The sequence below is a fragment of the Stomoxys calcitrans genome, chromosome 3, assembly GCF_963082655.1.
Source record: "Stomoxys calcitrans chromosome 3, idStoCalc2.1, whole genome shotgun sequence".
Taxonomy (NCBI): Eukaryota; Metazoa; Arthropoda; class Insecta; order Diptera; family Muscidae; genus Stomoxys; species Stomoxys calcitrans.
Window position 1 is genome coordinate 113,617,927 of NC_081554.1, and position 15,657 is coordinate 113,633,583.

General features: G+C 40.0%; 1 protein-coding gene across 1 annotated transcript in view; it reads left to right on the plus strand.

The window, feature by feature from the left end:
- LOC106088385 (solute carrier organic anion transporter family member 4A1) overlaps positions 1-15,657 on the plus strand; it is a 158,214-nt gene that overhangs the window by 91,648 nt on the left and 50,909 nt on the right. Inside the window, exon 4 of the mRNA XM_059365314.1 lies at positions 10,220-10,322. Within this exon, the coding sequence (XP_059221297.1) occupies positions 10,220-10,322 (103 nt within the window). The remainder of the gene's footprint in view (positions 1-10,219; positions 10,323-15,657) is intronic.

The following is a 15,657-nucleotide window of genomic DNA, read 5'->3' on the forward strand; positions in this document are numbered from 1 at the left end:
TTGTGAGCAGGGATGGCCTGTCGGCTCGGCATGGGATAACTATGAGCATCACACAGGCTGGAACTTTGAGCTCCAATCTGTGTGGTGTTCTTCGTTATCATAGGTTTCGGATAGTGGAATGCTTCATACGGAGTAGCTGCGACTGCAGTCGCGGTCAATCAGCGGTATCGAGTGGACAGTCTCTGGGATAGTCCGGCTCTTGTTTTAATACTGAGTGTCTATGATGCTCGATACGACAAGACGAGATATTGGCGCTTTTTAATAACCAATGGCCATAATGTTCCCGCAGCGATCCATCGAATAGACCGGAAAGAGCTTGCTCGCCTACAAAAGCGTGACGAGGATCACCACCTCCACATGCAAATGTGGCTACAACAACAACATGGCTTGTCTGAAACTCTGACTTATAGACATACATTTCCGACGTATAATAAAGGGTGATTGTTTTAGCTATTTTTTTTATTTCAATGTCAAACATCTTCAGTTTGGTCTATAATTTAACCATGAATCGTCTTACAATCGAACAATGCTTCCAAATTATTCAATTTTATTATCAAAATGCGTGCTCTGTTAAGAAAGTTCATCGCGCGCTTCTTGTGTTCAACGACGAAGCTCATTTTTGGCTCAATGGGTACGTAAATAAGCAGAATTGTCAATTTTGGAGTGAAGATCAGCCAGGAGCATTGCAAAAGCTACCAATGCATCCAGAAAAGTCACAGTTTGGTGCGGTTTACGTATGGGATGGTGGCATCATTGAGATGATATCCAACTTCTTTTTCGCCTAAAATGCAAGAGCTTGACTGTAGTTTCAACAAGCCATGACATGTAGTTTCAACAAGACGGTGTCACATGCTCACACAGCACGCGTAACAATGAACTTATTGAGTGGCGAGTTCGGTGAATATTTTATTTCACGTTCGGGACAGGCCAATTGGCCGCCTAGATCATGCGATTTAACGCCTTTCGACTAATTTTTGTAGGGCTATGTTAAAGCTCATGTATATACAGACAAGCCCGGTCCAATTGACGCATTGGAAAGAGAATGCTAAAATTGGACTAAGCGGATGGACCATTTAAGGCGCAGTCACGTTGAACATTTGCATGAAATTATTTTCAAATATTAAATTATATGCGCCGTACTATCGATTCAAATAAAGATGCATCCATTTGTCTGAATTTTATGTATTTTTTGAAAAACTTTCCTATAGCTCCTAAAAACATCGTAAATCTAGCAAAAAAACAAGTTTTTCACAGAGTAAAAAAAGTTATAAGGAAATCCTTCAACTATTTTAAACCTTCATAAATTAATAATTATGGCTACGCTTGTGTATAGGTTCAAAGGTGTGTCTATGTCAGAAAACGTCTAAGTTCGAATCCTGGCGAGAACAAAAAAAATTCAGATTTTGTTTCCCCTCACTAATGCTTGTGGAATTTGAGAATATCTTAACGTGGTCAAACAGCTCCCCTTGCACTGATAACAAAAAAGTTTAAAGCAAAAACTTTTTTCATAATTAAAATTTGAAATATTGGAATATCAACAACAATAAATCTAAAACAAAGATATGTTGTCGAAACTAAACAACTAGAGTCTTGTTTGAACCGTTGAGTAGAGCGGACGTATTGTTATTCCACTCCGTAAGAATTGTCCTGTAACTCCTAATAGGTCATTATTTTTGGAAGAAAACTTTATGTCACTCAAGGATAGCTGCATTAGGCGGTTGATGATCTGCGTCTGTTTCCAGTGGAGCGGCAGATTTAAAGCCTGGGAGTAGACTTAGAATGGACTCCAAAGACCCAACATCTGCGATGGTGGTATCAGGCTCCACTAGCCGTCAGATCAGCAGGGGCTTTTGACGAAGACACTTGTGTGACGAAGACACACCACAGCTGAAAATGTTATGATGGTCTCGCCAGGATTTGAACCCAGGCATTCAGCGTCATAGGCGGGCATGCTAACCTCTGCGCTACGGTGGCCTCCAGTGGAAAAATATGCGACTGGGAAGTTGTGGATGACACAGCTTCTCTGATCATCGTTTTATTATTTTCAGCCTTGGAGAAAATACTGAAGGAGTGGTCCCTCGGCTAAACAGAAGAAATGCGGATTGGGATAAATTTAGGCATAAATTCTGCACGTCTATCCCTTTGGACCAGAAAAGGAAGTGGAAACTACGGATGATAAAGACATAGTGGTCAAGCGGATCTCGAAAGCCCTGAATGACTCGCTTGCTTCAGCATGCCCTAGTGCCAAGTCAAGGGGCAAACAACGACCGCCATGGTGGAGCCCCGAGCTGGTTGGTCTAGGAAGGACTGTTGAAAACTCTTCAACAGAGCAAAAGCCCACACAAGATTGATACATCTATAAGGCTGAGCTAAGAAAATATAAGTGCGAGCTGAAAAAAGGCTCAGAACAAAACCTGGGTAGAATTCTGCAGCTCCGTGGAGGATACATATGAGGCTTCTAGGCTAAGGAAGATTCTGTCCTATTACGTTGGGGTATATTCAAAAGTCAGAGAATGTATGGACAATGTCTAGTGAGGAAACACTAGAACTACTCGTTGATACATATTTCCCCGGAAATTCTCCAACGGACAACGTGGCGCCAGAAGAGGTTGTCACTGGTATGCATTCGTCGGAGGCTATTAGGGAAATTGTGTCTGAGTCGAAAATCCTTTGGGCGTTAAGGAGTTTCGACTATTTAAGTCGCCAAGCCCTGATGATGTATCACCGGTTGAATTAAAAGCTGTGTCTGATAGACTGGTTCCCTGGTTTAGGGAGATATACTCTGCTTGTATCAGAATGTCATATATACCTGTTGGATGGAGGGACACGAAGGTCATATTATAATTCCGAATGCAGGTCTATTAGTCTGTCTTCCTTTATGCTGAAGACTCTTCAGAGGTTAATAGAAACATATATTAGGGCAAAGATTCCTCGAGATAGCCTGTTACGGCAGCAGCATGTATATGGTAAAGGCAAATCCACTGAAACAGCACATCACGACCTAGTCGGCTACATAGGGATTTGTGGATCTCAAAAGATGGGTCAGCAGAGGAACACCTCAAGGAGGCGTACTGCGTCCTCTCTGGAAGAAAAAGACGTAAAAGTGTTCGCGTATGCTGATGACGTGGCAATTAGCGGTTAGAGGAAGTTTCCCAGCACTCTAAAAGATATACTTCAGGAAACTCTATGTGTAACAGCAAAGTGGACTACCGAAAGTGGTGTACGTATAATTCCGTGCAAGACAGAAGTAGTTCTTTTCAGCAGGAGATACAAGTTGCCTACAGTGGAACCTGTCTCCTTGTGTGGAGAGAATGCTACATTTACAGGAAGCGCAAAATACCTGGGTGTTTTGCTGGACAGGAAATTGAACTTCAAATCCAACATATTGGAAAGGGAAAGAATGGCAACTCTTGCCCTATACACCTGTAAGAGAGCTATTGGCGATCTAGACCGCGTGTCATACATTGGGTATATTCTGCAGTTGTCAGACCTATAATGATATATGGTGTTGTGGTCTGGTGGACGGCGCTTCAAAAGTCCACCTACTGCTCAATACTTAACCGGATCCAAAAGATGGTTTGTTTGTGCATCACAGCCGCACTGAGGACAACAACATCTAATGCACTGACTTTAATGCTACAGTCAGTGGACATCGTGGCTACCCAAATTGCAGCGACCACTGCCGTGAGGTTAAAGGAGCTTTCTCATTGGTCATGTGGCGACTACGGACACTTTGTTATTCTTGATACAATATCCGATGTTCCAGGCAGTGTGGATTACACCGTACCTGAGCCGCTTTATGATAAGAACTACTGCACCACTATTCCTGATAGAAACGATTGGAACTACAATATCCTTGGTAACAGAAGTTACATAGTCTTCTATACGGATGGTTCCAAACTAGACGACCAGGTGTGCTTTGGGGTGTACTCTTAAGATCTAGAACATTTAGAAAAGGTTACCCGTCACTTCATTGTCTATCAAGTGGAGATCCTTGCAATTGAGGAAGTGGTGGAATGGCTAAGATATAATGTCATTACGACGATTGGCATAAACATCTTCTGAGGCAGCCATTAAATTCCTGGATAACGTATTTCTTAATACAAAAACCGCCCTCGACTGTCGCAGATGTCTCAACGAGATGGCGGAACAGTTCAAAATGCACCTGTTCTGGATATCATATCACAGATATCCCAGTGAATTGTAAAGTCGAAGAGCTTGCGAAATCAGGAACTATCCTACACATTCCAGGGATACTGGAATCTGTGAGTATGCCTCTAGCGACATGTTAGCTACGTTTTCAGGTTTGGGCCCGAAGGACAACGAATGATGGATGGTCACCAAGAGGGGGCTGTGAGCATTCCAAAATGATGTGGCTTAATCTAGACTTGAAGAGGTCTACCGCTTTGCTGTCATTGGCTAGAACAGACGTCTCGGTCATTACGTCCGTCATGGCGGAAAACATGCTGACACACTGAATGTTGCCAGCAACTATTTTTGCAGAAGCTGTGAGGACATCGAAGAAGAAATGACTATAGAACACCTTCTGTGTGTGTCCCGCTCTAGTCGTAAGAAAAAAAGTAAAAAAGGTCCAAGAATAACAATACAACGAAAAAATCATTAAGTCGCCCAGTATATGTATATTGTCAAGATTTAAATAAATTGAGCTTCTCAGCAAAGAAAGTACCAGCTTTAATTTTAAGTGCCTAAATGGACGATTTAAAAAAAAAGGTCAAAGTATAGCTGTATTCCAATCTTGAATGCTTGAAATCACTGTGTAAAGAAAGTACAATTTTGTATGTTTTAGGTACTAATTAAAAACAAATCATCTGTACGAATTTTGAATACGTCATGAAGTCATCCATCATTTATTTCTAAGTTGTACTGTATATGTGAAATTTCGGACTTCTAGCTCCATCTATAATTTTATTTATTATAACTCCACTAACGTATCCATAGTTATATCTTAAAAGCAGCTGGTCTGGATCATATTCGATTTAGGATTTTATACAAGTAACAGTTTCTGCGAAATCAAGCAATAATCCGCTTTGTATGGGATAAACACCCTAAATTGGAAGATCGGTCTATATGGTAGGTATATCTAAATATAGTCTAATCTGAATCATATTCTGGGCGGATGACGGGAGGCTATATACAAGATCGGTCTACATTTCGAACCGAACACTGATTTTGGTAATAAAATTCAATGATTTGCAAGCGTTGCTCGTTAGTAAGTCTATTCATGATGAAATGTCAAAGCATACTGAGCATCTTTCTCTTTGACACCATGTCTGAAATCCCACGTGATCTGTCAAATACTAATGCATGAAAATCCTAACCTCAAAAAAATCACCCTTTACGAAGGAACAAAAAAATGAACAATTTTTTGAAATAATTTGTATGCTAATGCCAAATTTAAATCAATGGGGACTGCTTTTATCGCATAAAAGATCCCGTTTCTCTTGTACTTAAATTCTTTATGACTTCTTGGCAAAAATCGCTGCCATGTCGATCACAAACGCCACCGAAGTCGGTCGCATAAATCGGTTCGAAAAGGTCGTCTAGTTGGTGGCAGAATAAAAATTCAGGTTTCCAGTTTATAGATTTACAGATCTTTAGGATGGACGGAATATTTAATAACATTGTCCTGCACCGAAATGGTTTTTAATTCGCACAAGGATACCAAAATGTCATTTTGTATGGATTATGTTTTGCTTGGCCGAATCTTACGTAACTCCCACCAAGAATGGCATTTGTTATGTTCTTTGTACTAACATATTTTTAGCTGAAATTAATAGCTCATTCAAGCTCATTGGATGTTCTCAGCAAGTCAGATCTAGACACCTGGTTTTATGGGTAGGAAGTCATGACAGGAGCCTTTGTGCACAAGTTTAGCCAGATCGGATAAGATATGCGCATTCTAGGTGCTAAAGAAGTCAAATGGAATAATCGGTTCGATTTTTGCTCATTTGTAATTCTAACTGATCTACTTCAATAAGAAGTATTTGAGAAAAATTTGAAGCTGCTAGCTTCACTCGATAAAAGGTTTGTGCGATTTCAACAGGCAAAAAGAAACTTAAAATGTCATGGCGGGCGAGAATTCCAAAACCCAAAAAACACCATCCCATGTTGGAGCTTTAAAATATAATACAATGAGCTAAATGAAAATAATATAATAATATTGATTAAAAAGATATATGTATTGACGAAAATTCTGGGGGGGAGGAGGGCTACAGATTTTTTGGTTGTGTATAAAATAGAAGTATCCTTCAGTGACAAGAAGTACGCTTTGGCCGCATGCATTGACATCGAGGGGACCTTTAACAATGTGAGGACTGGCACACCCATCCTATCCTTAGATCACAACCGGGTGGACGGGGTCATGTGTCTGTTATGTGTTGTTCAAACCAAACGAATTTTTCATTTTACATATGTGAATACTGTGTCCCTCTATGCAAAAACTTTCATTGCAAAATTATAAACATATAACTTCAACAAAAAGTCCAAGTGGCGAATCGAGTGGTTAGAAAAACAAGTGAAATAAACAAAGCGTGTCAAATCATTAGAATAACTCTCCTTTCACTTTACTTTTGGGGCACTGCTGCGCGTTAAAGCGCCTTTGTTCCCTCATAAAATTATTTGTTGTCTCGAGAACGTTCTCTCTCATGGCTTCCAGCAAACTGGCAACACGACACAGCTATAGAAACTACTTTTTACTCATTGTTCAATTTCTTCTTCAGGTTAACTCAATAAAGTTTATCTGTCTATTAATATTTCTTCTGTTAAATATTCAAAAGTAACTTTCAAATTCACTTTCTTGTTTCTTTGTTTATTAATTGTATTTCATTATTTGTTTCCTGTTTTACAATTGTTTTGAATATAATTTAATTTTGGATTTGTATTTTGACTTTAATTTTAGTTTAAATCTGCTGCGCTTGTTGTAATGCTTCTAAGAGCTAGGGATCCGAATCAGCTGAAAAAGGGCCGAAAGGGTTTTGCAGATGGCAGTCGACTGGGCTAGACCTAGAGGTTTAATTTTAGCCTCGAGAAGGCTGAAATTTGCCTGCTCACAAGGGAGGCGAAGGTGGGCCAGTTTGACGCACCACATACCCTCAATAAAACGATTTCGATATCTGACAAGGCCAAATACTTAGGAGTGGTCTTGGATAGGAAACTTCATTGAAAAAGTCACATTCAGGAGCATACTGAGATGGCTCACATATGTAGACAGGCCGTGGGCTCGAAATGGGGCCTGAATCCGAGAATAGCCCGCCGGCTCTACATGAGCGTGATTACACCAATACTTACTTACGCCTATGCATTTGGTCAACTGCGATTGAGAAAAAGTGAAACGTAAGGGTTATACAAAAGGTTCCGATAACATGTTTTCTTGGCATGGACTGGGCGATAAGGCCCACGCCATTATGGAGCGTGAGACTATTCTAGATGTTTAAAACACAGATTAAGTGTGAGGCAGTCAATGCGGTTATAAGAGTTAAGGCGATGGGAGAATGTATAGGGGATCGCAGTATAATCGAGGCGATGACGTCGAGTGCGAATCACTGATGTGGGCCTGGGGGATAACATTGAGAACCCAGGCCGAGATCGTAGCGACCACGGATTGCGTGAGGTGGTATGACTTATTCGCGAGGGCGCTGAGTGGGAACATCTTTAGTAAACCGTCAAGAAAAGTCTGAGATATAAGAAGGAGATTAACGCCTTCTTGGAGAAAGGCCAGATACGCATTGTTTAGTTGCCAGGTAATAACGGAGTAGGGGGACGAAAAGTGCAAACTATTTGGCCATGAAGGCTAGAGACGACGAATGCGCAAGTAGCACTGTGGAAAATCCTATGGTGGATCCGGATCGAGAGAATACGAAGATATTACTGAAAGGAAGGCTATTAAGAAGGAGATCAGTATAGATTTCGGTAGCCAAGTGATAGCATGTAGGGAAGATGATCGGACGTTACACAGTGGGATAGAACCGAGAAAAAATAGTCACCACGGCATTTCGACATTTTTTTCGGGCTGCCAAATCTTCATTTGTGGTCCGATACTGCTCAAAAATTCCTACAAAAAAGTGCGCTTGGGGTATACAATATCATCACTAGTTTCGCGGATATTCGGCTTTTAATTTTAACTTTTTTAAAATTTCGTCGAGATTGGCTTCGTATTTTGCAATTTACAAACATATTTGTGGTTTCATTTTCATTTTGATGCGTGATTCGGATCGCTGACAATATTTACAATTACTTAGCTGCAGTTTCGTCAACATCTGATAATGAAGTTAAAAGTTATACAGTTTGGAAATCAAAAATGTGAAAAAGGTAGATTTTTTGCATTTTTTAGTCAAAACCAGTAAGGAAAGGCAAAAGTCAGGCGGTGCCGACTGTATAATACCCTACACCTACCCTATGAGTACAAAGTGCGAGCTATATCTTACTTTGAACACAAATTTTGATGGAACTCGCCGGATGTTTTCGGGTTTTTAAACAATCCGTATCACAGCAAATGCGTTTAAACTGCAATAATTAGTAGCGCGACATTCCTGACTTAGATTTTTTATAGGTTTTAAGACACGCAACAAACAGATAATTGGTTTACGTGTATGCCCATAGTGTCACACCCTCTTTTCAACCTAACCTATTATTAACGGTAGTATTGTAACAATCAAAGCTCTCTCCCCTATGTGGACTCTCCGTCTTGATATGGTGGACGCTTTCTAGGATTACAGCACGAATGATGGCGACAACACTCTGGTCAAGTATTAAGCGTAATATAGCTTATCTTGGGGCTGAGGAAGCAGGACTTCGGACTACTGATAGGGGTCCTGACTGGTTATTGCACGTTAGGTCCATGACGTCACAATCAACTCAGCGAGAGACAGACTTCTGCAGGTATTTATGTCTGCTTCTTCCTCTTCTTTATGTCAAATCGGGGTATCGTTTTATATGGGAGCTATATCAGATTATACACGATTTAGACCACACTTACCAAGGATGTTGGAAGTCACAATAAAACACTCCGAGCAAAATTTCAGCCTTTAAGGGGACCACTTATGCAAAGAATGTAACAAATGGGATCCATGGTGAAGGGGGTATAAGATTCGACTTAGCTAAACACGTTCTTTAAATTTGTTTATCATTCAACTTTTTTGAATGAACAATTTCTTACAAATCCGAGGTTCGGCACCAAAAAGCAAAAACCGTTTAAAACAATCCATTAAAAAAACTTATCTTTGGAGTTTATAAAATGTAGGATACTATAGATAAATTAAACTTATGAAGTGCGAAAATGCTATGCGTAAAAATTAAAGACACCCACACTAGAGGGGACATATGATTCTCTGGCGACCAGCCACCGTTCGCACCATGCCTCCTCGTTTTAACTACAATACAGCCCTTCGCAATAAATGACAACGCCGCTTTTCTAGATGAAGTAGTTGCCTGACCCACTTTAAAGCAGACTGAAGCTGGAAATTAAGGGAGCGTTCAAAATATCTTTGGTCTATTGCTGCTCATCACCACGCAACTATATCATTTGAGGCTCATTAAGCAAGTGCTTTGGAAACTGAAACTGCTGATTCAATCGCAATCGTACACACACACACACACACTCATCAGAAGGCACATCCTTTGAGGCAGCTGCCTCCGTTGCTGCATAATCAGCATACGAACTGACGAGATGTAGCGCGTGTGGGCATGCATCAACATCAACAACGAATTCGCTATCAGACAACATCAAAACTTTTGCAGACGGAGGAGGGTTTCCATGACGTTGCCAATATGCGTATCTTATGCCCCCATGCCATGATGCCTTTTATCCTGTGAACTGGTTGTCTGGTTGTCTGATTGTTTGATCTGTTGTTTCTGTTTCTATTTCAGTTTCAATTCAATTGATGTGTCTCCATGCAATTGGCTGTAAGTAAACACATCGAAAATATTAGAAAATTTATTGGTTTCCGGTTTTGATTATCTCCAAGACCTTAAAAACAAATGCAGACAAAGGAACTAATTTGTTCCGCCATTGAAAGGACCTTTTGCGGGCCATATGTATGTGTAGAATTGTTTGCGAGGCAAAAATTTTATATGCCTCGCAATATAGTAAATTGGCCCTTTAGTCTTTAAGATGTGTTAACTTGATTTGCCTTACGAGCGTGTCTGTGTGCCATTTTCTTGATGTGATGTAAATTAACAGCTAAATTTTCTTCAATTTTAGGCACTTATTATACGATGACAATGTTGGGACCAGCTCTTGGTTACGTTCTGGGAGGACAGCTCTTACTAATCTATACCGATTTCTTACATATTGACACATCAGAGTAAGTATCTTATTCTAAATGGGTTTAAAAACACCATGTATTGAATTCCGAAATATTCCAAATGACACAATGAGCATCTTTGTTCATCCAATTAGGTTCAACAAAATTAGATTACGTCCGAATTTTTCTGTACAATACATGAAGCCAACATTGTACTCGAGATATTTGTTTATTCGGGTTTCACTTTGCTGCGCTTTTTGAAAGGGATCATTAAACGATTTGGTTTTGATATCCACTAAAAGTTGTTGTCCTGCACTCATCCGAGATTTGTTATTTCTTTTTACATTGTAGTATACATCTAATCAGATTCGTATACTGTCTCTCGAGCGATTACATGTTTGGCATCTGGAAGTTTCCATAATAATACCTGCACCACTACTGTGGTACAGGGTATTATAATTTAGTGCATTTGTTTGTAAGACCCAGAAGGAAGAGATATAGACCCATTGATAGTATACCGATCGACTCAAAATCACTTTCTGATTCGATTTAGCTAAGTCCGTCTGTCCATGTTTTCATCTGTGTACAAAGTACAGGTCACAGTTTTCATCCGGTCGTTTAAAAATTTGATACAGGCATGTTTTTCGGCCTAGAGACAAAGCCTATTGAAATTAGAAAAAATCGGTTGAGATTTGGATATAGCTCCCATTAGGGACGTAGCCATGGGTGGGGGGGCCTCGGGCCAAGCCCCCGCCCAAAATGATTTTGTCTAAAGAAAAATTTTAAATTAAATTTATTCTAAACAAAAATTTCAGTAACTTATTTTATAATGACAAAATTTCATATTTTTAATATTCTACAAGGACAACATTGATCTCGTGGTGAAAATAGGGTACTAAATTTTTTGATATCTGAAGGGGGAGCGGACCCTCCTCCTTACCCTAATTTTCAGAAATGCCGGATCTGGGAAATGGGTGGTGCGATTTAAGCGAAATTTTGTGTGCTCTCTTATAGTAACCAACAAACAAATGTTGGTATTCGAATTTCGGATGGGGTACCTAGAGGGGGCGCCCCACCCTAAAACCTACTAAATATATATATATATATATATATACACCAATCACAACAATATGGGACTTAAATGAAAGGTAACGTATCTGATGTCCAATTGTCGGACCAAGTGCTAGGGGGACCACCCCAAGCCCCAAAACATCCCTGAATCGAACATATTTACCGACCATGGTAATATAGGACTCAAATGAAAGGTATTTACGAGTAAAATACGAATCTGATATCCAAATCTGGGACAAAGTTTTTGGGGATCCACCCCTTTCCCAAAACACCCCCCCTACCAGGACATGGAAATATGGGGCTTAAATAAAAGGTATTTGAGTGTAGAATACGAATCTCATATCCAGATGTGGGACCAAGTGTTTGAGGGGCCGCCCATCCCCGAGAACATACCCCAAAGAAGACAAATTTACGACCATAGCAATATGGGACTCAAATGGAAGGTCTTTGGAAGTAAAGCACGAATCTGATATCAATGTTCGGGAAAAGTGTCTATGGGGCCACCCCACCCCTATAACACCACCCGAATAGGAAGTATTTGCTGACCATTGCAATATGAGGCTCAAATAAGAGGTATTTTAGAGTAGATATATATCTGATATATATTTTCAAAGCCAAGTCACTGAGTGGCCGCCCCATCCACCAAAAAACTCCCCAAACCGGTCATGTTTGTCGACTATGGAAAAATGGAGCTCAAATGAAGGGTATTTGGGAGTAGACCATGAATCTGACATCAACATTCGGGTCCCAGTGTCTAGGGAATGTCCCACCACCATAACAACCCCCAAGTAGGACGTATGGAGCTCAATATTCATAGTTTTTAGGGCCCATTCCCCAAAATGGACATATTTGGTAGTTTTTGGAATAAGTGATATAAGTGAATGGTATTTGAGATCAGAAAACGAGTTTGATATCCAATTTTGAGGCCAATGGCAATATGGGGTTCAAATATATAAGAATAGAGCACGTTGCTGATATATTTTCAGGGCTTAGTGTTTGGGGGACCACCCCACTTCCCAAAACCCCCTAAATCGGGCATATGTCTATATGTGGTTTAAATGAAAGGTATTTGAAATTAGAAAACGAATTTGATAACCTATTTTGGGGCCATGTTTTTGGGGGACGCCTCATCCTGTAAACTCCCCTCAAAACCAATTACAATATGGGGTTTACAAAAGTGGCATTTGAGAGAAGAGCACGATGTTGATATTTTTTTAGGGCCAAGTGTCTGGGGGACCACCTCACCTCCGAAAACACCCCTAAATCAGACACCATGAGAATATCGAACAGAAATAAAGTCTTTTAAGAATGGAGTACAACTTACATCCAAACTTAAATTCGTGAACCAATAAAGATCATATGGGATTCAGATAAAGGCACTTATATCGTTAAACTGTTTTTCAAGCGATATACTATTTTCGTAGCATGGTATTTCACTAAAAGCTCTTTAATTGTCGAAAATAAATATTCCAAGGAAAATTTTGTTCCATATAAAGTAAAAGAAGGCGCAGCGGAGCGGACCCGGTCCAGTTAGTTCTCTCTATATATAGTGTATTTAAAATATATAGACATAAAATTTCATCAAAATCGGACAACGGAATCGAGGGTCAGGCGTGATTAACTGATTGGCTGACTGACTGATCAACGCCCAGACCAAACGGCTAAAGCTATAGTCACGAAATTTGGCACCAATGTGGATCTTGGATCGTAGTCACGCGATAAGAAGGGGTTTTGTTCTATTGGCTCGTTTAGGTTCTAAAAATTACGAAATGGTGACTTTTTACCCAGCACGAACAGATAAGGCTAGAATTATGATTTTGGGCTCAAATTAAAGAGCGTCTCGAAAAAATAAGATTTGGTGACAAAAGTTTCCCAAAATAATACCGGAAGTTTGGGTACACTTTAGCAATCTAAATTGGGATGCCAAAAGAGTTTTTGGACATTTAGTAAGAAAAAAAGTACCAAAAAAGGTACGAAATAGGTGAACTTTGCATAGGGCAAATGGGAAGAGTTAGAACTTTGAAATTTGGCTTAAATGATTGCTGTTGCGAAATAAAGAGGGTAGATAGAAAAAATATGAAAAATAGGAATGGAAACGGAAGAAATGTACGTTTAGTACCGTATTTGCCACCATTTCATACTTTTGAACGGAGAAGGGAAAAATTAAAAAAAATTGCTAGAAACGAGCGATTTCTTGACAAATATACGATAAGTTGTACCAAACATGAAATGTTGAAATAGTACCAGAAGTGGAATAAAAAGTACTTTAATGCTTCAATTGCAATATGAAAAATAGGAATGGAAATGGAAGAAACCTACGTATATGCCACCATCTCACCACCATTTGAACGGAGAAGGGAAAAATTAAAAAAATTGCTGAAAACGAGCGATGTCTTGACAAATATACGATAAGTTGTACTATACATGAAATGTTGAAATAGTACCAGGAGTGGAATAAAAAGTACTTTAGTGCTGCAATTCGTACTTTTTGGTACTTTCTCTATAGATTGAGCTACAAATCTGAAATTTGGGATGCAGGCACAACTTGGCAGTTTGTACCGGACGACTTAAAGATTTTGTTGATATTAGCACATTTTGGTACTTAAACGTACAAAGTGGTACTTTACTTACAGACTGAGCTACATCTGTAAAATTAGTATTTCAGGTTCTTCTTGGCAGTATGTAACGGATGACTAGAAGATTATTTTGAAATTTATACATTTAGGAACTAAAACATACAAAATGGTACCTTATTTACGGATTGAGCTAAAGATGTCAAAATTGCGATGCAGTAACACCTCGACAGTATTCATCGGCCGACTAAAGTTTTTTTAATTCGTACATTTAGGAACTAAAACTATTATCTAGATGTTAAAATTCAGAGCTCTTGTTCAATCCGTAAAGAAAGTATGAAATGGTATCCAATACGGTACCAAACGTATTTGATACCATTTCATTTCAAAAGGGGGTCTATCAACCCCCTTTTTTCGCAATAACAATCATTTTATCATTCCTAAATGTTCAAAAGTCTAAAAACTTATTTGGTCAATTTAAACAAGATACCAAAAAGTGCCAATTGCGGTACTAAACGTACTATTTTTCCGACATCCGGTACGATTTTGGGAAATTTTTGTTACCAATCCTTTTTTCGAGAGGCCCTTCAACTTGAGCCCGAAATTATAATTCTAGCCCCATCCGTTCGCGCTGGGTAAAAAGCCACCATTTCGTACATTTTAGTACCTAAACGTACGAATATCACAAAATCCCGTCTTATCGCGCGCCTACGAACCAAGACCCAAATTCGTGCCAATTTCATGACTCCAGCTTTAGCCGTTTGGGCTGGGAGTTGCTCAGTCAGTCAGCCAATCAGTCAATCACGCGTCTCTTTTATATACAGAGATAAAATTTCATCATAATCGGACAACGGAATCGAGGGTCGGGGGTTGTCGGTTGGTTAGGTTGTCGTTTTTTTTGTATTGTAGTCGTTGAGTGAAGTGGACGTGTTTTTATTTCGATCCTCAAAGAAAATAAATATATATATCCGTATCTCGGAATAGGTACTACCTATTACGCAAAAATTCGTCCCCAGTTCAAAGTCCCCCACAGTTCGTCCCCAGCCTTTAAATAAAAGTGGTGTTTCTGACTCGAATTCAGACAGCGACTGTGTCAATGAAACAGTCATCGCACCCGAATCGAGAGATGAGGGCATCGGGATGACAGCAGAAGTGAGCGATGGCTTTGCTAAGCTCACAAGCAGACCGAGAAAGTGATCCGGTGCACGGCGAAGCAGACAGAGGAGTATGTACCGGCAGCGTTATCGGGCATGATGCTGGAAGGGATAGAACTGTCATTCCAAGCACTTCTACGGAAGCTGGAAAAAGAATAAGATCTACCGAAGAGCATAACACTGCTAAAATATTGACCGCAAAACTCGACCTGGTGAGAAAGATGGATATCTCCCAGCTCACAAAGGCGACGGTCTTCATCAAGGGATGGGGCAGTAAATTTGCGACGGAACGCATGTTGGGATTTTTGGTCAAACAAAATAAAGGTTTGGTCGCAGAGAAATGGGAGGTTTTCCGCAGGGAGGAGAAGGAGGAAGGAACTCTCTTTGTGGTTGGCATTAAACAAGTCTCCGGTACAAGTTTGACTAAGACTAAAGGCTGGCGTATTACGGGAGCAAAGCTGTCTTTTTCAAGATTGGGAACACAAGAATAGGCAGAGATTTTCATTCTGCGATATCAGGCCGTGCAGTGGCAGGTGACTCAACAGCGCCCAACAAACAGGAGGCCGACAATGTGACAATCACGGCATCTCTCAATAT